Genomic DNA, 22,251 nt, shown 5'->3' with positions numbered 1-22,251 from the left:
CACTGTACAGACTTCAGCAACTGACCTCACTTCCGAGTCCGACGTTTATGCTTTAGGTCAGGTGGATGTAATCTGTACTCATGTAAACAAGTCTTGCTCTTTTAAAATGCTGGATTGCTGTACGGTAAAACATAAGTCCACGAGAAAAAGCAGAACATTTCAATTTTTTTCATTTTCATTAACAACAGCTATAATGTTCAAGTCAGAAGTGAAAAGACTTACTATAAGCATGGGAAAAACAAAATGATCTGAATGGCCAGGTAAATCTCCTCTCAACTAAAATGCTCACTCTATAGTGATATATATATATATTATGGTGAATTCTGCAGGATGGAGACAGCAATATCCTTCTATAACAAAGTTAATGAACTCACACCTGGTATCATTTTAGGCTCATGAAACATCAGAAAGTTCAGCTGTCTTGGTCACTGAAGCTTCTGAAGCCAAACATGCTCCAACAACCACCTCTCTTTCCAACCTTGTGTAGATGCCCCTGCTTTCAATATATTTGCTGTGCCTAATTTACCTGGGTATTTCCATTTTTGTAGCCAATACCTTTGGCTTTAACTCAGTTCTATGTTCTTGTGGGGTGTGCACAGCAGCTGCCGAGTCCCCTGGGTAAGAGTGGTGTTCTCGTGTGCACACTCTCAAACACACCTCAACGTCTCACTTTTTGAGCCCTGTTCTCGATAGAGAAATCCATTGGGTTTTTCCTTTCCGGGGGGATCCCACTCATCCATAAGCTCAATTTGGAGCAAAATAACTCCTCTGACATAAAAGCAACTCATTTTAATGGGAAAAGATACCTAATAAGATTCTTTGAGCAGAACACAGGGTGGAGATGTAAAGTGGTGATAGTTTTACATATAGTGAATTGTAAGCCTGTAAATTACATTAGCAGAATTTAAAATCTAAAGGAAGGTTCTGTACCTTATGAAGGTCTTAAGATTTTAAGTACAGAAATGTATAACACCTGCAAAAGCGTTGTTTGAGGACCCAGCTAATAGAGGGCTTGACTAAAGATACTACAGGTTTTTATAGATGAAAGGAGAGGAACCATCCAGCCACCCACCCATTATTAACCACTTCTTCCACTTTAGGCTCCGGCTCCCCTGCGACCCTATCTCAGCAAGCAGTGAGGGCAAGGCAGGGTACACCCTGGACGCGACGCCAGTCTATCACAGGGCGCACACACAGACACGAGCACACTCACACCAGGGCCAGTTTTCCCCAGAAACCAATCAACCTAACCTTCCACAATTAACTTGTTTTAGAATAGGGGAGAAAAACAAAGCAGAGGAAACCCACACAAACACAGGGAAAACAAACTCCACAGATGAACTGAACCTAGGACCCCAGCACTGCGAGGCAGTAATGCAAACCGCTGCTTCACTGTGCTGCCTATAGAGGAACCACTGGGAGTAAAACAACCTGACCGTCGAACAAATTGTATAATGTGTGCTTATGAAACAAAAATGGCTTCTGGATAGCCCGTGTATCAGTTACCACTGTAACCAACGGGCAACTCTGGCCTTATAATTGCTTCACTTGTGTTTCGATTTCTCATTTTCTGAATCTTACAGGAGAAGGCAGACACTAATAATCAGTTTCTCCACAGTTACTCTCTTCTTAAAAAAAAGAACAGAAAACAAGTGTCTGTATATGGGGGAGTGAATCTGCTTGTTTCTGTTCTTAGAATTTGTTCAAATTTGGAAGGTAAGAGATTTGCAGTAAAAGACTACCACACTACCTACGCTGTTAATATGCCTTGTGTGAATGCCAACATTCATTGCAATGTTAAAGAGAAAATCATTTTAAATCAGCAACTTTTTGAAAACACGTCCTTTTTAGATTTCTGGAAGGACCTCCAAGAACACACACAGTGTACAGGAACACAACACTGGTCCCAATTGTTCACTGTGGACAAACTGTGGGCAGTCTGCCTAACTAATGCAATTACCGAAGAGTGGGCGGACTGCCCACTGAAAAAAAAATAAGTTCTTAGTCTTTGAGATAAATACAGGTTTCATTTGATAAACTTCCAGAACATATTCTATATAGACTAATCACACGTAGGGACTCAGGCGTGTTCACCATAAGGTTCCTAAACTTAAGAAATCAGAATTTGAACCCACATGCAAGGAAGGGCAAGCAGGTGCACAAATTTCTCATGCCCGCCTCGGCGAAGTAGTGATGAAAAATAATACAGGACTCTTTTGAGCCCCTGTAACCGGTGACACTCAATAAGTTCGGTCCAATCACATGCCCTGTCAGTCAAACTCAAAGAAAAGAATATTTGTTAAGGGTGTCATTCATTGATTTAATGACACCTGAGAGACAAACAGCCTTGCCCTCTGCCTTGACAGAAACAGAGTCACCTATTAATAGAGAAGCACCTTTTTATGATTCTGATGTTTTTGCACATACATGTCTTTCTAAATCCCCACAAAATATGCTCCAGAATGATATGAGACAAAACAATTGCATTGATATAGCACTTTTGATCATAAAGGATCCCAAATTGCTTTATATATATAAATGAAACGGGTCCTTTTGTCCGCCACGTTGGTGACACATTGAAGCCCCTCTGCTCCAGAAGCCCCAATACACAGCAGATAAGGGGGAGGTGTAGGACTGTCAGGAGACTGGCATGCCCTGGGACGATGTTTTGCAAAACACTGGTTCAAAGAAAAAAGTGCCACCTACTGGCCCACTGACACCACCAGCAGCAACATGGATTCCCATAAGGATCTCTACTGACCACTCTGCCTTCTGAGATCTGACAAGATCAGGCTATAAAGAGGTACAACGGCTTAAGTGTTTTAAGTGTGTATACATATATAAACAGTTACAAAAGAGACAGATGTTGCATATGTATATACATTAATGAGAATACTCTGTGGTGCAGCTCCTCTCCTTTATCAAGGCAGAAATGTACCTACACACTCAGCAGCCTTGATATAGAGGATCACAGTCCATTCTTGGCACAGAATCTGCTGGGCAGTCCCAGACAGTAATGGGACGCTTCTGCAAGGTAAAACTATAACTCGATACGGTTTCTCTAGAAGGAATGCCTGCCTGCCCGTGCCAATGTTTGCCTGCCCAACGTGCCTGAATTTTAACAGAAGATGATGTCCAAGCTTCAGCTCACACGTTCCCAGCAATGCAAATATGAAAAAGGTCAAAGGCTTCCCCTCCCAGCCGGGCCCCTGCCAGTCCCCAGACTTCACCTGCCCCCAATAAGCACAGGTGAGCTGTCCTCAACACAGTCCTTGGCTTAAACCCTCAGATACAGATTCTATACTGGGAACCCCACAGACCTGGACTGCTAAGCACATTCACACATTATCTCCACCTTGCATGAGACAGAGAGCACCACAAAGTACAGCACTCTGCCATAATTCTCTAATGCTCTGTAAACCCACTCAGTAAACACATGTTCTTTCAGTATATCTGACAGTCCTGTCCTGGCAGTTAAATAACCTAATGCAGGTCTTTGAGAGCCCACGCGGTTGAGATGCGTGGCTGTAAATGACCTCATGGAACAAACAAGTTGTAACCCTATTATTGCTTCACCTTTCTGTATGAAAAACATGAATGATGAGTCACCAGCTGTCGGTTTTTAAATCTACTTTAAAATTTTAACAGTCAACGATTTGAAAGTCTCAATATAAATCTGAATTCAAAAACTCAAAAAGATTTGCTCAAAGCGAGGCGATGCCTACAGAGTTAAACGCTAGTTGGTAAAAATCAGCTTCCCGGTAAAGTTCAGAAGAGACAAAACTACCAAATACTTTTACAGGGTCCACGTACATCAGGGCACGGCTGACAGAAAGCCTCGCGAAAATATCCGCATGGGAAACTTGTGCTGCGTTCAGAAAAATCCGAGATTCTCACTCGCGTAAGAAGAAAAAAGTATTTAAAAACACAGCATTTATTTCTACACTGTATGTAAACGGGAGTCATCCCTCGAACCCCATTCGACATCACCATAATGCACCAGAGGATGAAAGCCTAAAGGACGAGCTGTTTAATAAAGAAGCGAATCGAGAAGAGTGGGTACGAATAAAATGGGGTATTTTAAAGTTTCCAGCTCAGGCGTCGGGGTGCCCCGGTAGGCCACCTGGAAAAGCGCTCCAGTGCAAACTGCAGTTTCAAACTGTCTTGTCACTGCAGAATCCAGAGCGGCTACTGGAATTCGTGGAGGCATTGTGTGCTCTGTGGGCAAACTGTCACAACTTTTTCGTTAGGACTTCCCTCCCCCAGCCTCACAAACAGCACCAGTCCGACCACCTTCATCGACCACAAAATACCACGAGCAAAAGACACTTCGAAACGAGACAAACAGATAGTCCCCAACTGTACGAAAGTACACTGACACACCAGTTAATCCCTAACCGACCCCCTCCCCTCGCTATCCCTCTCCTGAACCCTCCGTGCGGCCTAGCAGCCTGCCGCCACACCCCGTTTTCCTGCCGTTCCAGGGCGCCTGAAGTTAGCCCCGACACGGCACCCCTACCACACTCGAGCCCGCAGATACACGGCCACTCAACCATGCGGGTCCCGAAACCGGAGCAAATTGCTTCCGATCAACTGGGGACAGGGATCAAGACGATAAAGACATGTTCATTTTAATCGTCTAGGTTTATTTCATAACAACAGCTACAATTTCCACCGCGCTGTCTTACCTCTGCTTTACTAACAGTGCAGGGTATCTATGCGAGCTCTCTGTCTCCTTTCGTTTCCACAACAAGATGGCTGAGTTCAGGTCACATGATCACATATAACCCACGAGGGACCCGGATGGTTTGGGATTATCAACCATAGACGCTCTTTCGCTATGTTCAATTACCACGTCTCAAGGAGACCATAGGATTTCATCACTTTTAGTGCACTGCTGTACTACAGACCAAAAAAATGCTTTTTATAGGCTGCATGTTCGTGTGAAAGTAAATGTTTATATAAAAATTAAGGTTCCTAATTCACTCGTATTCATGAAGTTTCAGTATTTATAATGGTGTTTTAAATTTTCACTTTTGGTAACTGTGTACGTTGGATTTCTCCCAAAGTTATCTTAGTTGAAAATGTTACAGAAAAGTTTGTTGCCTTATTTATTTCATTATTATGAAATACCTGAATCAGAAAGTGTTTGACATTAAACTCAAGACCATTGTCTTAGTGCCATTTTCCAACATCATGTTATCAAATCATGCTTGGATTGTTTTAAAAAGTGCCAGTTTGGAGTGGAACCATCTCTCGTTTCTTGTGAGAATGGGAGAGATCTGGCCTACAACCAATTTTTTTTTTACAAATTCACAATGAATAAATCAATATTCTTTGGCTCTGAGTGGATTAGAAGAGACCTTACAATTTTGGGCTCCTGAACTTTGTGGTTATTCTCATATTGGCCTCATAATCCCCTCTCTTGGCAGAATCAGCTATCCACAAACGTCAGGACTGCACTATCATTATCCTTACGGTGTCTCCTCTGAGCCCATTGCTCAAAATGTAGATCATGTGATCTGACTCTCTGCTTTTTAAACTATTGTCACCAGAGCTACGTCTAGACATCCAAAACAGATCTTTACTCAGGCTCCTTTTGGTCTACAATATGGTGACTGCATATTATACTACAAACATTTCTTATTTGTTGTTTTTTTCTCAGACGATTGGATATAGTGCTTCTTAGTGTTTATACACTTAACTGTGTGTATACTTACAGCACAAATCACATTGGATAAAATTGTCATCCAGACCAAGTGTGTTGTCAAAGTTTTTAGCTCAGACCAGACTCATCCAAATTATTTTGTGAGAGAGTTAACCATCAGAAGGAAATCAATATTGTCTTATTATTTGGTTATTATTTTATTCAGTTGCCTTATTTAAAGTAGGATTTAGTTTTGGGTGGGGGGAAACAAAGGGAACGCTATCCTGCTCATCTTAATCATGTATTAAATAATTTAATAGATCAGCGCTCACTGTTCTGCCAGTGGACGTTTTAATCTGAAATTCACATGATATAATTAAGGAGAACAGCAATATTAATAATCACCTTCAAACTCCAATGCAATAAGTTGATTATTATAAGGGATTGCTTGAAGAGGTGTCATAAAACCTGACAATGTTACAGGCTGTTATTTAAAACACGATGCCTTGTTTAAAAAATGTTTCACAGCAAACACTGAAAATCAATTGTTTTTAGACGGGCCAAATTGCAGACTTGGCAGAGATGAGAGTAGAGAAGTTGAAAAGAGGTTCCGGGCTTCGTGGGCATAAACATTTTTCAATTTCCTATGCTTGAAAGGTGTTCGATGTGGTGGCACAGTGGTTGGCATTGCGGCTTTGCAGCGCTGCATGGAGCCCTGCTTTTAATTTCAGACCTGGGGTGCTATCTGTGTGGAGTTGGTATGTTTTCCCTGTGTTGGCATGGGTTTTCACCAAGTGCTCCAGTTTTCTCTCACAGGTACTGGAGGTTAATTGCCTTCTGGGAAAACTGGCCTAGGTGTGAGTGTGTGTATGTTTGTGTCTGTGTGTTCCCTGCAATGGACTGGCTTCCCGTACAGGGGGTATCTTGCCTCGTGCCCGTTGCTTGCTGGGCTGGACTCTGGCTCCCCCGTGACTCTGAATTGGATAAAGCATTTATAAGAAGGATGGATGAAAGACATTTCTCAAATATTTGAATACCCACAGATAGTGTACAGACACGATGCGCGCAGCATATCTCTTTCCTGAAATGTTTTTGTTGGGCCTTTGCAATAATATTTTCACCTTCCTTTCAGAGTCACTCAGTAGAGTGACGTGTGTCTTTATGCAGTACCTCTGTGCACGTTCTTGAATTCTGGAACCCCGGAAATCACAAGGAGCTGCTCCATCACTGACCCCGACCCCCGGCTGTGTAATCTTGAGCTCTCCCTCAGAAAACAACACTGATCTTGCCCCAGATCCAGAACACAACTGAACAAAAGCTCAAATAAGTCATCAGATGAGGTTGTTGATATTTCTGCACTTCAGACTATCCCAATAATCCCTTGAACTAGAATTAGGTACCTGTAGGTCCCCTTCCATGACTCAGCGTGAAGGAACATGTCCTTCAGAGGGCAGCCACTGGAAAGGATATTCCATTTGCTGATCAAAGAGTTCATGCTGTATCGGGCTGTGTGCTCTGACCACAATAGTTAACACACCTTCAGAGCCCTAATGATAATTCTTTTAAATGAATAACCCAAAGCAAAAAAAAAAAACAATCTGATTTAAAAAGGGTATAACCTCACAGAGGTTAATGGAGCTTACCATAATAATATACAGTAGCTCTGATTTGAACTCCTGTAGGAATATACTGTATGCTGTAACTAACTGTACCTACATTTACCTCTGAAATATTACTGAATATTAGTCACTAGGGTCATTATGGTATTTCTGTTAAGGTATCAGTCCAGAGAAGAGGAACCAGTTATTGTGAAGGTCTTAGAGGAATGTCATGCTAAGTGACAAAGTCTAGCAAATGAATGTCTTCAGTATAAATAGGAAAACACAAACCACAGGTTGAAAGTGAAAACTACCTAAAAGGAGGCATTTCTTTACACAAAGGGTTGAAGGAATCTGGAACAAGCTACCCAGTCATGTAATTGAAGCTGAAGCAGCTTTGTCTTATTTCAAGTACTGGTTGGATGAGATCCTGAGACACTTTGTTACTAACCACTAAAAGGACTAGATGGGCTAAACGGCCTGTTCTTTTTTGTAACCCTGTGCTCTGCATAACTTGTACTTTAACCTGGGCATTTCATGGTGAGCAGAATTCAAAAACAGAAGAAAAATTCTCCATCAAGTCCTTTCCTGTGTTAGTCTGTCTGCCTCAGGCAGCGGGTTTCATGTGTGAATGCAATTTTTTAAAAGTCAAATGCTCTCTATTCACATCTGAAATAATGTAGATAACTGGGAGTTATCTACAATTATTTCTGTTAAGGGTCCAGTGTTGAAACTCCTCATTTATTTGTTCATTTCAGTTGGCATTGCATGGGCTACTTTATACGAGTTTCTGCCCGGCCCAAAGCTCTGAAGCCCTGAGAGGCACCACACACTAGTTATGATTTCTGTTCTATCGAAGAAAACCTCTGGAAGTAGCAAGACAGCAGGAAAACAATCTATTTTTCCCCAGCATTCAGCTGCAAGTAGGGTTGGGATGTGACTGTTCAGACTGTGGGAAGTGCAGTTGAATTAAGCTTTACCAACACTGCAGAGTCTCAATCTTTCTACATAGTGTTTTTGCAAAGAGTAAGGAGCTGTAATGTGACCAGGTAAAAAGGATACAGAAGACAGTTAGAACTAAATTTCCATTTATTTCAGAAAAATACAATTGTCTAATTTATTTTTTTCAGTTTTATTACACAAACATTAAAAAATAAGTACTTCTTGGTCATTAATTAAACATGAGAAACACCCAGTGTGATTATTGAGTCAAACATTACAATATCATAAATATTACATCTACTATAATAAAAGCTTAAAATATTCTTAATATTAAGTCCTCAGCTGGGATCACATCCTCCAAAACAGCAAAGAAAACTGAAGAAGACAAGTGTTAAAAGACCCATCTGGTCTCTCAGATAAGACAATCTACACTTTAGCCCACAAACACTGGATTGTTAACTAGGGCTGTGCAAGACGTTTTGCGTTTGTAACAGTTACTTTCAAACATTTCTGTAAGATTCAGAGGTTTCCAAATTTTCCTTTTAAACAGTGTCATGACAATTCATTTTTTTAAAATAAGGGCAGATGGATTTTTTTTAGTTGGAGGTTTAGTCTGTTCAAGCTGAACAAACATCTTTTTGGAGCAACGTACGTCATTTTCCCCATTTTTAAATATCATTTCATTTATACAGTTTATTTTATAGAGCTTTGGGATGGCTGTCTTTACACAGGAGAATTCCAAAAGGATTTCCTTGAAATAATGTACAACAGAGATGAGTAGAAACCCATGTTTTAAAAGTCAGCGGATGTATTACATCCTGTTGATTTTATAGAAGAGAGACATGGTCACTCATGGTCAGCTGGATACGTCAGTTCGAACCAGAAGCAGAAAGGCAGCTTGATGAAAAGTTGAGGATCATTTACTCTCCACTGGTTTAAGCAAAACCCGTTCATTTACCCACAAGCTACGGGAGAAAAATTAAACCTTGACAGTAGCCTGACCATGAGCACACCCACACTGACAACTCCCCTTCACTAACCCAGACTTCCCCAAATATCTCCAGCAACTTACCATGCTACTGGTCTGACAAGAAAATGTACATAGCCAATACTTAATCAGCTTGAACTTTTTACTAAAACATTTTATCCCCCAGATTTTGCATATTTTTAGTTCAGATATAGCATGTGAGCCGAGCACTGCTAGAATCACGAGGGCTCAATGCCAGAACACTACTCCTCTGCTTTAGAGATCGGTCCCTTTTTTATAACCATGACTGAATGTCTCACCATCAGTGTTAGTCTGATAAATATAAAGGAATAAAACATCAGACTAGATTAGGCTACAACTAACCAGTATTTTCACAACTACAAAGTCTGCTTTATGTAATGTTAAGAAAAAGATTTTAAGCGATCATTTCCTTGCTTACACTGTGCTAACGTATAAAAGATTTTACCTTATTCCCATAAGTTAATGTTGTCACGAGTTTGTTCAGTGAAGCTTTTAAAATACTACTCTAAGTACTGGAGTCTCAGGTCACCCGTATGACAGTTTTACATCCATTTTGGGAATAAAGAACCCCTGAAATAACAGTTTTGGTTTATACTAATTCACCATGCTCACCTAAATATTTAGAAGAAGACAGGGGAAAAAAAGGAATTTCTCACATCCACGTTAACGGTGTATTCAGTCTTTAAAAGCAGAGAGGGGTTTCTTTACTCTCAAGCTCAGCGTGTGCGGCACCGCAGCTAGGGGGTGTCTTTCAGAGTGGAAGTGGCTTCTCCTCTCAAGGCAGCCCCGAGAACGACCACGCGCGAGCTGCTCCACCCGTCTGACGCTTCGGGGCCGGGGAGACCCGGGGGGCCGGGGCTCAGGGGCTGAAGGCGGACTGCAGCTCTCTGAAGGCGGCGCGGCGCTGCTTCTTCTCCGCCTCCTGTCGCCTCTTCTCCTCCTTCTCCTCCCGGAGCTCGGCTTCGAACCTGCTGCCGGCTGCTAGAGCCTGCACCTGGACAGGAAAGCACCGCACAACGTTGGCCTTCCTGTCTGCGCCCGGGCAAGTTCCGTTTAAAGAGCAAACCATTGCGGTTCCAAGTTACTTATTTAAGGGATTACTAGAGAAAATACAAGCTGTGAAACACCAACCAGAGGGGCACTGGTGGAAACTTATTCTGCATTTAGAACGAGTATGGAACAAGCCGCCCAGTCTCATCGTTACGGATGTTCGCAGAGTCACTATCAGCACCTCTGCAAAGTACTTTTTTAATTAATTCAACATGGAACAGAAATTATTTTTTATTTTTCCTTCCCGCACTGTTATCAGTGCACTCTTCCTGCTGTTCTCGACCTTTTGAACTGACGCAGGGCAGTGAGAACCCCTGCCCACTGAGTTCTCCAACACCCGCTGTCTTAGCTGCCATTCAGCCCACCTAGCCTTTGTGATCTAGCTAACTGACCAGAGGATCTCCTTCAGCTTTCTTGAAAGAAATCAATGTATTGACTTCAGCAACATGGCTGGGTAGCTTGTTTCATTCTCCCACTATCCTTTGTGTAAAGTGATCAGAAGAGTGGAGCAACAAGGATATCATAGCCAACTCGACACCCTCCTCCAATTGCAAAGGAGCTCATCAGATTGACTGATGACATAGACCACGCTCAATCTGGTATTGTGTAGCCCCTTAAAAAGCCCGTATTAGCTGAGGTGCTAAAACGGCCACCATTTTAACATTTATAAGCTATATTTCTATATAATCAATCATATCCCTAAAACTGACCGGGATTAGACCAAGAAATTGTGCATAAAAGTATCCGTGGCTATTGTTTTGACATCTAAATTATAGTAACTATCATTGACTTGTTTTCTGTGTACATGCTCAGACTATTAAAAACAAAATTAGAACATAAATTTAGAAAAACAAAATCAGCACCGTGTCGCCATAATTTGGACCGAGTTCTATCTTCCTGGATAAAAATGTCAGCATAAGGTTTTAAAAACGGACAAGATTTCGAATTTGAAAATAAAACAGATAAAACCAAACAATTTTATTTCATACAGGTCTTGATAAAACGAGACCAAAACGAAGTGACCGTTAGTTTAGATTTCCGTGCGCCAGCTCTGTTTTCTACCACTAGAGGGCAATGCCGCCCTGAATTAAAAAAAAACTTTTTTTACTGTATTTTTTAAGTTATGACAGATTTCAATGAACAGTAGTAGAATTCTGCACAGGCCACCACAGTAAAATTCAAAGCTGAATTCAGTAAATGTATTACTAACCCCATTTCAAAATTGTAATAAATAGTTAACACTGGCTTTGTCCTTTGTTGCACAAGGAATAAATCCCCAAAACCCACAAAAGGCGAAACTCACCATTGGATCAGTGATTTCCAGATAAACCTTCCCTTCCCTAAACTAACCTGCAAGGCTGCTGGGTTTGTTATGTAGGAGAAAACGAGACCAAATCACTCCACCTTTCTGGCTTAAGCCCAAAGCCAGCATCTGCAGATCATTATTTCAGTTTCAGAAAGACCTTCTTTAGATTGAAACACTGTCCTTCAGATGTTGCCTCGAGTCAAATTAAGAGACTTTAAAGAACACATTAGTAAGTACTGAGTATCTTTGTCAGAGTATCATATCAATACTTCACACAGGGTTTCACACTAGGTGGTCTTTTGGTTTTGACCATGATTAAAGTAGACAGGGGGTGGTTAGCACTGCTGCCTCACAGCACCCCGGGACCCCCCGGACAGGGGGTTTCTTGCCCTCTGGTACCTTGGCTTCGAAGAAGTCGCGCGCTCCCAGCACGCCCTCCGCCGAGACGTCGATCTCGGAGAGCCTCGCCAGCGCCAGCAGGCCGCTCTCCTCCTGCAGCTCCCCCGCCGCAGCCTTCTGGAAGATCAGGAGGAACTGCGGAGACAGAAGCGCCAGCACCGGCCTGTGACAAACATACAGAGGACTGGCCTGGCGTTTCACTCGCACCTCAGCTACCGGACTAGCACAATCAACCTCTGGACTGGTTTAACCTCAGGAGCGCCATCAGAGCCTTCCACGTCTGAGGAGCTGAGAGAGGCACTCGGTTTAAGTCACGTTTTGCCCAGTTTATTAAATACCAGTAATGCCAACAGATTGGAGATGGTGAATGCTTTTGGAACTAAAATGACAGCCCTCCGGGAACTGGTTCTGAAGTCTCTGGTTCAGTCACATGAGTTTGTCTTCGTTATCCATCACCACTTCTGATCAAGAAGGTGTCCTGCGGGGACAGATCCAGAAACGGGCCCTGGAGCACCTCTAAGTCACATCACTAACGTTCTGAAATCATTTGGGTAGACGGTGTGTGTGCTGGGGTGGGGTTGATAGCAATATATGTCTAGCAATACAAAAAAGATTAGGGTTATGCTTGAGAAATATGGCATTCAAACAATAGCAGGCTGCAGTTTTATTATATTAGATGTCTAGACAGAGAATACAGAGAGAAAATGGAGAGGCAGCACCAGGGTTACCCAGTAGAGAGTGGGGAAACAGTCTTTGTGCTTCTGCTAAGCTGCAGCTGTCACCCGTCAACGTGAGGGAGACTGGGAGACTGGGAGGGCAGTGAAGGCAGTGACCACCTGTTTACATGAGCAATGTGCCTCCGTACTGGTACTATACTGCTGGAATCTGGGAAGAGCACAGGACAGCACTCATACACCCAGGGCTGGCAGCTATGAGCCATTCAATTTCAATTCAGATGCATGCATCCGATATGGGCTTCAGCTGTGCTCTGAATGACTTAATTGGACCAATTAGACAAGACTGCTGTGAGGGCTGTGACTCAGCCAAGAACAAATTCTTCTCATTTTTATCAAGGAGGCAGGGATTAGTGCAGACAGCCGAACATGAGATAACTGGACAAGAACAGAAATTTCAGATTTCTGTGAACCAACTGCGAGGATATCATCCTAAAAGAATATTTTACAATCTACAGCGCAAAGACAAGAAGCTACATCTTTACAGCTTTGTGAGAGGTCCTGATTTTCTTCATATTTCTAAAAGTCTGATAAGGATAGTAACTCTGACACTGGAAGATACACCTAGCATCTAGGAGGCTCAGTGTACCATTGGAGAAAAAGGACTGTCTTAAGAGGGTCCCAGTTCACACCAGGGCTTGCAACAGACTCAGGATGTGTTACATACAGTGGATCTATCGCCTCATGTCCTATCCTTCGGGGGATATGGGAAATCAAGTCTTTTTAAGTCACTCTGCAGTGACAGCTAATCTGAAGTTGCTTTGGCTTATTATCATATTCTTATAGTTAACTACAGGCATCACATGTCTTGAGCAACCCTGAAAAAATAACTTCCATACAAAGCAAGTGCTGTGTTGTGTTAGGACAGGAATAGAAAACAAATGAACTGTAACTGCTGTCCCTTAATCCCTCCACCTCCTGCCCAGCCCAGAGCTCCAAAAAACGTATACAACAGTGCCAGTTCACCTCTCGGAAACTCAGCTTGCCATCAAAGTCCTCGTCCACCTCCTTGATCATGCTCTTCAGGCCCAGGTGGGTCTGAGGTGCCCCCAGCTTCTCCATCATCATCTTCAGCTCCATCAGGTCAATAAAGCCGTCTTTCCCAGAGTCATACCTAACCAGGAGGGAAACACAACCCATGTAAAAGCAGGTTTTCCAGCCAGCAATCCACACTAACTCCAGAGCAATACTGAGAAAATAGTGTGTTGTCACTGAGAGGACCTTGAGATGAGGAAAGGCTCATCTGTAGAGGCTCTCTTTATCCTGAGCTCTGAACAAAACAGTTAGGTGTTAACAGGTGTTTGAGCACAGAAAATGACCAGCTGCATTTCAGACATATTGTTATTTCAGCTTTGAAATAAAATGTTAAATCTCTAAGTGTTAAAACAATGCCAAGGTAGGATATTTAAATTTGATCACTGGACTGCAGTTTTGTGGTTCTGAACAGAGAGGACAAGAACAGACAGAGTACAAGGTGGAACGGGGAGGTAGTACTTTCCAATAAAGGGCACAATGAAATTAGACCATATGTGGCTGAAATACCATTTCAAAGGACTGTGGGAGGAAACTCACGTGAACACGGCAAGAACTTACAAACTCCACACAGGCCTGGAATTGAACCCAGAGTCCCTGCATTGTGAGGCTAACAATGCAAACCACTACATCACCATGCCACCCAAGTTCACAAATATTTTTTTAAAAAATGTTTCAGTACTCAGAGGACATTTTTGGCTTTAATCAAAGGCCGGGTCCTAAATGCTTGCTTGTCCCTGAGGTGTTGGTGAACAATAACACTGCTGCCCAAACAGTCCCAGTCTTGGCAAAGCAGAACATGGCACCACCCAGAGAGAGGAGGTTAAATATGTCAGCAAGCATTGTTTCACATGCAAAACCATGGCTGAGGACAGGCCAGATTAGCATCCGTTTAGTTTCTATTTCTAACCAGGGCAGAAGAAAAGCAAGATATCATCAACAACAAGTCCAGCCAGACACTAAACATTATGCACATTTCCTTGTTGACTTATTTCTGTCTGTATGCCTACTGTTCTGTGGGTCACTATCTCTAGTTTTCCTCACTCAGACACAGAAGGAGAGAAAACTAGTGCTACTTTAGGAGCTCTGAAGCTGAGGACTGTGGGACAGAAGGTTTCCAGATTTTCTAGGGCAAAGCCTGAGCAAGTGGTGACAAGTCTGGTAGAAGCTGTAAGATGCCTGGAGCTGACAGCAGGAAACACTGACTGACATGTCTGTGTGCTTTGACAGCCATTCTGAACATACTACATGACAAACAGCAGCAGCATTTCCAATTCTGGTGCCTCAGCACTAAATGAGCGAAATCACTATAAATGCTGAAACTCGTACCAAGTGTTCACACGGGTGGAGACACTCTCAAGGCCCACTCACATTTCTGCTAGGAAGCAAATGCAAAAATCAGAAGTTATGATTAGATTCACTGACTGAAACGACCTTCAATTTAAGTGTCTGGCCTGTCATGAGTGGTGAAGGTGAAAAAGGACAGGGCCTCACAGTCTCACATATGGACCTCCTTCATCTGATGCTGGATTGATGGCAAAGACGTACCTGCATACTGTCAGAGGCATTTCTCACATCTCGGCTCTGTGAAACTGTCTCCTCGAACCCTAGTGCTTACCCCAGCAATCTGAATGAGGGAAATGTCAATCCACTTCTTTGTATGCATGGCATTTCAAAAGCAATGTGCATGGAGAGTGAGTTAGTGGCCAGATAGCCAGCTGGAGGTTTCTGGGATGGCTAGGCAGATCACTGCTGAACATCCAGAACATTGACGTGTTTGGCAGCCACTAGTGTTGTGGGTCATAAGAAGTAACTCACTGTTTTTGCAGACCAAAGAATTCCCTATTACTCACTTAGTAATTGATCAAATCTGCCAGATGATGATGGGTGATAATGCTGGAGCACATTTAATCCAAGTTAAATGTTAGACATAGCCGAAGTGGACCACCTCTCGCGTCATGCACATCCTGCTTTATGCCAATGTGGGAGGTGTGTTTTCAAAATAGATTTGGGGAATTCAGGCTTGGGAAGTTTGACAATGTCCTGTGGTGGGAGTAACCGGAGTTTAGATTCAGAAAGGATCGTCTCATACTGTCAAAGTTCTTCCAAGTGTCTTTAAATGATGGAGAGCGTAATGTTTTCACTGTGATGGCCCTATTCACCTGTGTGCTGGTTTGGAGGAGGCCAAACACTCGCTAGCTGACAGGGCCACAGTTATCGCAGGCACCGCTGGTGCTATCACTTGGGAAACACATTTAGGGGGCCACCCCATTATACAGTTTAGGTGCGAAGCTTCCAAGTACTGCCCCCCCCCCAAAAAAAGTACAGTCAAAAAAAAATCAACAAAGAGATAAAGAAAGGGGGTGCTGGCTCACTTTTATCCCTTTTCAGAAAGCAAAGCACAAAGGAGATCACAGATTGGGGCCTGTTTTATTTTTTCTTTGCCACAGTCAGAGTTTGCAATGAGGGGAGGGGTTCAGTGCGGGTTTGTACCCGCAGGTACTTCAGCCTCTGTCATGAGCCTAGTCTTATCCAAGACGCCCAGGATGTACACAGCTGTACTGCGTCACTGTGAAGAATCAAAGGAAAGCTGTTTGTCCAGCTCTCCGTTTCATGAAATGGCTGGCTGAGATGCTCAGCTCAACTGGCAAATCCCATGAAACTATAAGAATAATGATAAGAGTGGCCTACTCTCATTTGTAACTTTTCACAGGTCCCAAGTGACAGGCAGACGTGGAGATAAAGAAAACAGACATGTGCAGATAAGCTCAGGAGGACTGTGGGAATTTGATCCTTCATGGGGACGCCGAGCAGGGCCATTAGGAATGCTGAGGAGCTCGAGTGTAAATAGCTCCTTTCACACAGCTATGAGGGCAGGGCTGCTGAAGGTGTGTGTATGTGGGGCGGGGAGGGAGACAGTGAGCTCAGAGCAGCTGGTGGAGGGGATGGAAGAAAGCCTCCCTTTCAAAACGGCAACACCCAGCCCCTAAGTGCCAAGCACTGGGGCAGCTTTGTTCTGCTCCTGTCCAGAGCTTGACAGCTGCCGCAGCAACTGCAGGCAACTGTCCCCCTACTGCGCATACGCAGCCAGGCCAAAGGTCACCAAGACACAGACCTTCACGGGCTCAGCGCCCTGGTCTCGAGATGCTATGACTTCTTGTTGGACGCATTGGAAAGCTCTCACTGTAAACATCAAATAAATACAGATTACACACTGCAAGAAATATTTCAAATAGCTCCTTTATCTTGTAATTCTTTCGTCTCCATTTTCTTTACTTCTTCTCTTTCGAAATTGCCACATACTGCACGTGAGCCTGCAAATCCCTATCTGAGAAGCAGGCTATTTTTGTACATACTGCCTTTCCATGAAAACCGCAGTCTTGCTTTAAGAGGACACGTGCCAGTGACCCAGTTTTGGAGTCAAAACTTCAAAGGTCAGAAATGGCTGGGAAACCTGGGTGGCACAAAGACCTTGTTCACAAGTGGGAAAGACCGTGGGGTGGGTGCACAGCTGCCAAGGGCATGCCCTCTGCCCCCCTGGCACATTCTACCACACCCACAGCTGAGCCAGACGCGCCAGCAGAGAAGGCACATTGTTCTCGGAGGGCTAAACCCACAGCAAGCCCAGAATAGCAGGCAAACACGTCACCGCTGTCTTCGGAATTCAATGGCCTATTTTTGAATGCACTTTGTCTTGTGCATGTTTAAAAACTGGGTGCCCTTTTTTCTGGAAACAAGGCTAGACCAACGTGGCCCATTTCTACCACACTTCTGCAGGCATGTCTGATGTGATGACATTCCAGGCCTTTGAAGTGAGGTCCCCGAAGGGCCGCCCTTGAGAATTCCAATTTCGGAAGAACGGATCTGGGAGAGAGTTCGCAAACAATACACGTTCAAGCCCATTGGGAATATAGATTCCTCTGGGAAGTACAGGCTTGCTCCCCAGGAATTGTAATTTAAACACTAAAAAAAAGCAGATTGATGGGGGCCCTTTCTTTGTATGGTGCATGTGTTTATATAATATATACAGTATGTGTCAGTACAGTACATATTTTTTCTTTATTTGTAAGAATAAATGGAAATACATTTTTACTCAGAACATGATCACAATCATCATTTGCACAACTGACATTGTAAACAGCCTGAAAAGATGTGAAAGTGTGGGGTGGATTCAAATTCCGTTAGTAGGTTATTTGTTTTTTTCGGAAAACGGGCCCTGTTGGGTGTGTTTGTTTCTGTGAGTGCCCTGCAATGGACTGGCGTCCCATCCAGGGTGTACCCCGCCTTGTGTCCATTGCTTGCCAGGGTAGGCTCCCGAACTGGATGAATCCGTTAGAAGCTGTATTGATGAATGGATAGTAAATGTTTGATTTCTGAAGAAGTGATGTTGCAATACATATTTCAACAGTTTTGTTACTTTTGTTAGAGTATGAAACACTTGGCTTCCGCAGTGTTACAGTTACAGTGGTACAAGTAAAAAGTCACCAGAATGGGCCAGGAGCACAGCAGTGAAGAGACAGCAGATACTGTAGCTCCTGACAGGCCCCAGTGACAACGCGAGGCTGACATCCTTCAGACTTTGGGAGGCAAGTCAGAAAGTAAGCCGGGCTGCTTGGCGTCACGCGTCACCACCTGAAGTCCAGTGTGCTCCAGCAGGATTAGGAATCTCGGGCAGCGATACTATGTGCAACACACTAGTCTGCAAGCGAATGTACCTAAGCACTACTTACTTACTGTTTTGTAAAGAGATCTGGAGAGCTACCTGAATTTCACAAGAAAACAGGCAATCAAACACTGACCCCTGAGCCTGTCTACTGGCTCAGATAGCTTCTCATGAGTGACCTATTTAACAGGGTGTCTGTTTTGGTGATTTTTGCTTTTCTCGAGCAGGGGCGTTGTTCAAGGCCCATACAGCAGCAAATCTGACATCTTGTTATAATCCACTTGTTTAAGTGGGAAACCTCTCTTTGTATTCCCTGCTCTTTATCTGAGACTTTATGCTCCAGGTCAACTGATAAATAATAAAGTCTTAAACATGTGATTGTCAGAGCTCTGGTCAGAAAATGTGACAGCAGTGATATACAGTATATATAGATAGGAGTTGCATTACTTCATTCTGAGTACAGAAGTCATTAGTCCTAGAATTTGTAAAATGTAATACAGTGGCTATCAAAAGGATTCACCACCTTGGACTTTTTTACGTTTTATTATTGAGTTACAATATTGAATCATAATGTGTTTAACTGGGGGCTTTGACAGAAACCACTCTTTAATGTCAACGTGAAACCATAATTCTACAGGTCCTTGTGAATTAATTATAAACATACAACGGATAATAACGGATTTTATAAGTATTCACCCCCTTTCAGACAATATTTGGTAGAGGCACTTTGGCAGCAATTACAGCCATAAGTCTTCTTGAATAATGGGAACTGATGATGAACAGCAATTTACAACTCCTGCCACAAATTCTTGATTGGATTGAGGTCCGGGCTTTGACTGGGTCACTCCCGAAGATGAATCTTCTCCCAAATCCCATGTCTCTTTGCAGATTGCAGCAGGTTTTCCTCCAGGATTCCTCTGCACTTTGCTACATTAATTTTTCCTTCCATCTTCACAAGTCTTCCAAGCCCAAAGCTTCCTCCTAGCACGATACTGCCACCAGCGTGCGTCACAGTGGGGATGGTCTTCTCAGGATGCTGTTCACTGTTACGTTGGCGCCAAACAGAGTGCTTACCATTGAAGCTAAAAAGGCTACTTTTGGTCTCGTCAACTATAAGATCTTTTACTTGGTCTCCCATGTGCCTTCTGGCAAAGTGTAATCGAGATTTGATGTGACTTTTTGTCACTTGCCCATGAAGCCCAAATTTGTGAGATGTGCACAGTTTCTGCCCTCTCAGCCATGAAAAACTGTAATTCCTTTAGAGCGATCACAGGCCTCTTGGTGGGCTCCCTGACTAGTGCTCATCTCACATGGAAACAACCTCTTCTTCACAGTTCCACAGTTTTTTAACATTTCTTTATAACGGACTTGACTGTGCTTTTGGGGATATACAGTACAATGCCTTGGGAATGTTCTTATACCATTTCAAGAACCCTATCCCAGATTTACTTTTAAAGTTCCTTTGTCTTCATGATGTAGTGTTTACTGGGAGCTGTACTAACTAAATGTGGGACTTCCCAGACAGGTATATTCATCTCATGTGAAACACCCTAACTGCACACAAGTGGACTCCTTTTAACAAATGATGCGACTTCCAAAGACATTCGGTTACACTAGAGCAAATCTAGGTGCGTCATAGTAAAGGGAGTCAATACTTGTGCAAACCACCCATGCTAAAGTATTCCATATAATTATATAAAATTATTGAATATATAAATCCTGATACATAAAAAGTAGTTACATACCAAGTAGTTTACATTTCTAGGTGGGAGGGGGGTGGCACTGTGTTTGAGCTATTGCACAACAGCCTACTCAGGGTTAAGTCATATTGTTGGGTTTTATATTTTATATTTATATTTAATTTAGGAGGATGTGCAGAATTTTGATTTCACTTCGACACTATAGAGTGTTTTCTGTCAATCAATCCCAGAAAACTTCCACGTAAATGCACTGTGGTTCTATACCGTATCACAGAAAAATGGGAAAATGTCCAAAGGGGGTGAATACTTCTAATAGCTGTTATAGGAGCAGAATTTGGGAGTTTCAAAGTTTCTTACAGCAGAATAGCAATGATGAACGGGGAGTCAAACCACAGCTTCTGCAAGTCTAACAGAATAAATTCATTTTGTTTTTCACTGCCTATTTCCTCAGACGAGTAAAAAGGACCTTCGGGGTTGCAGCTGTGATGAAGCGACTGTACCAGAAGTCATTGAATTGCGATAAAGAGAAAGTGGAGACATGAACCGGGAGGGAGAATAAGCTGAAAAGGTGAAGATAGAGACGGGGAGGGAAAGTAGAGAATGTGGACAGAATGAGTGCAGAAGAGAGCTAAGGGACACCGGGCTCAGCTTCTTTCTTCGCAGCACTAGTCACTAGCTGGTACAAAGATGCCATTGTCAGACCGAGGGGGGAAACAGGGCCTGTCACGGGGGGGGTTCGAAAAAGTAGCCCTTGTCCTAGAAAAAGAAAACTAGCACGATAATGGTTCAGATGCGGAGACTGGGAACATTTTGTCTGACACTGGGGAGGTCAGCGAAACCCCCGTTGGAAAGCAAATTTAGTCCAGCAGCCCGGCGATTCATTAGGCGAAAGACATTAAGGAGACTTCAAAAGGAGCAATTAAAAAAAAAACCGCTTCTGAAAAGAGGTCAGGGCTGACCCGAAATCGCTAAGCTCTCAGGGTTTGAAAGCAGTGCACTGAAACAATCCGGTAAGCATGATAAAAACCTACAGATCCAAAATAGTACAGCAACTACTGCTGCGTCTAACCCTCAGGACCTCCAGTACAAACACATAATGACAGGAAACGCCGATCTATTCATGTAACGGTCTTTCCGAGTTTCTATCCAGAAAAGAGTTTTCTGTTTTTGGCTGGGTGCACCAATTTTAAGTGGAACACACCTTGCTTTTAAATCGGAACCTAAGCTACCCTTATTAAAGGGTACTGTGGTAAATCACGGTGAAAGCAGGGTGAAGACCGCGTACTAGACGCAGCAACAGCATGGCTAGAGCACGGTACAAACCGTGGTAAACTATGGTAAATTCAAGCCAGTGGACAGGACAGCCGTAGCAAAAGCATAGGAACATCGCGACAGCATCGCCGGATTTTTGTACATGGTAAACTTTCATTCCAAAAGAGATAGAGGTAAAAAAACAAGAGTGACAATGAAAATACCACTCACCGTTTAAACATTTTCTCCATGTCCTTTATCTGTTTTCTGCTGAACTCCTTAAATTCGGTGTACGGGTTAAATATTTTGGACTGCTTCGGCTCCGTGTTGCCCTCGTTGATGTCTAGTCTCCTGGTGAGCTTCGCGCTCAGCTCCGAGTTGGCATTAGTCGTCGCAGGTTTGTCCTGCGGCTCATCAGCCCAGGGTCCCACCGAGTTATCCATGAAACTCCCACAGCCCGTGACTGCGGGTTGCCCCACGACTAACCTGCGCTGCAGTTTGGTCGCCAGCTCCTGCGAGGCCATTGCACACCGAGTCGCTGCCGATCGCCGTCTCCGTCTCTCCCAGCAGCGCGCAGCGATCCCGGAGCCTCTGGCTGCAGCCGGTCCACTCGGGAGGGGCGGCGCGGGGCGCAGCTTCCACTCGCTCCCAAATCGTCACGCCCCTTACACCCCAACAACCTGGAGGGGAGCCGGCATTACTGGCGGCGATCTCTGATGAAGAGAAGAAGTTCGTCATCCCTAATACTAGTCTGAGTTTCACGTTCGTAATATCCGACGACATTAGTAGCTAGCAGTTGCACTCGCGTTGTTGTTGTACAGTGGAAAGTCACAACAACTCATTCGAAACGCATCGGTTTACAGCCATGTTCAAACGGACCCTCGACCACCTGAGTCTAATTACAACGAGCTTTTGCTTTA

The 22,251-nt window shown here is 43.5% G+C and overlaps 2 protein-coding genes across 7 annotated transcripts in view; both read right to left on the bottom strand.

The window, feature by feature from the left end:
* gigyf2 (GRB10 interacting GYF protein 2) overlaps positions 1-4,755 on the bottom strand; it is a 63,293-nt gene extending 58,538 nt beyond the window's left edge. For all 6 annotated transcript variants that reach the window (XM_088913223.1, XM_088913225.1, XM_088913224.1 and 3 more), the window contains exon 1: positions 4,689-4,755. The gene's annotated coding sequence lies outside the window, so the exon portion shown is untranslated. The remainder of the gene's footprint in view (positions 1-4,688) is intronic.
* A 3,561-nt stretch (positions 4,756-8,316) lies between these two features.
* Positions 8,317-22,049, bottom strand: efhd1 (EF-hand domain family, member D1). The gene is made up of 4 exons (XM_088914309.1): positions 21,563-22,049; positions 13,652-13,799; positions 11,952-12,086; positions 8,317-10,190 (listed from the first exon to the last, which is right to left on the bottom strand). Exons 1-4 carry the CDS (start codon positions 21,853-21,855, stop codon positions 10,056-10,058), a joined length of 711 nt encoding a protein of 236 aa, XP_088770435.1. The 5' UTR covers positions 21,856-22,049; the 3' UTR covers positions 8,317-10,055.
* Between the last annotated feature and the right edge of the window lie 202 nt (positions 22,050-22,251).

This window comes from Atractosteus spatula, chromosome 4, assembly GCF_055471065.1.
Source record: "Atractosteus spatula isolate fAtrSpa1 chromosome 4, fAtrSpa1.hap1, whole genome shotgun sequence".
Lineage (NCBI taxonomy): Eukaryota > Metazoa > Chordata > Actinopteri > Semionotiformes > Lepisosteidae > Atractosteus > Atractosteus spatula.
The sequence above is the reverse complement of the archived record's forward strand: the minus strand, read 5'-3'. Positions and strand labels throughout refer to the sequence as shown.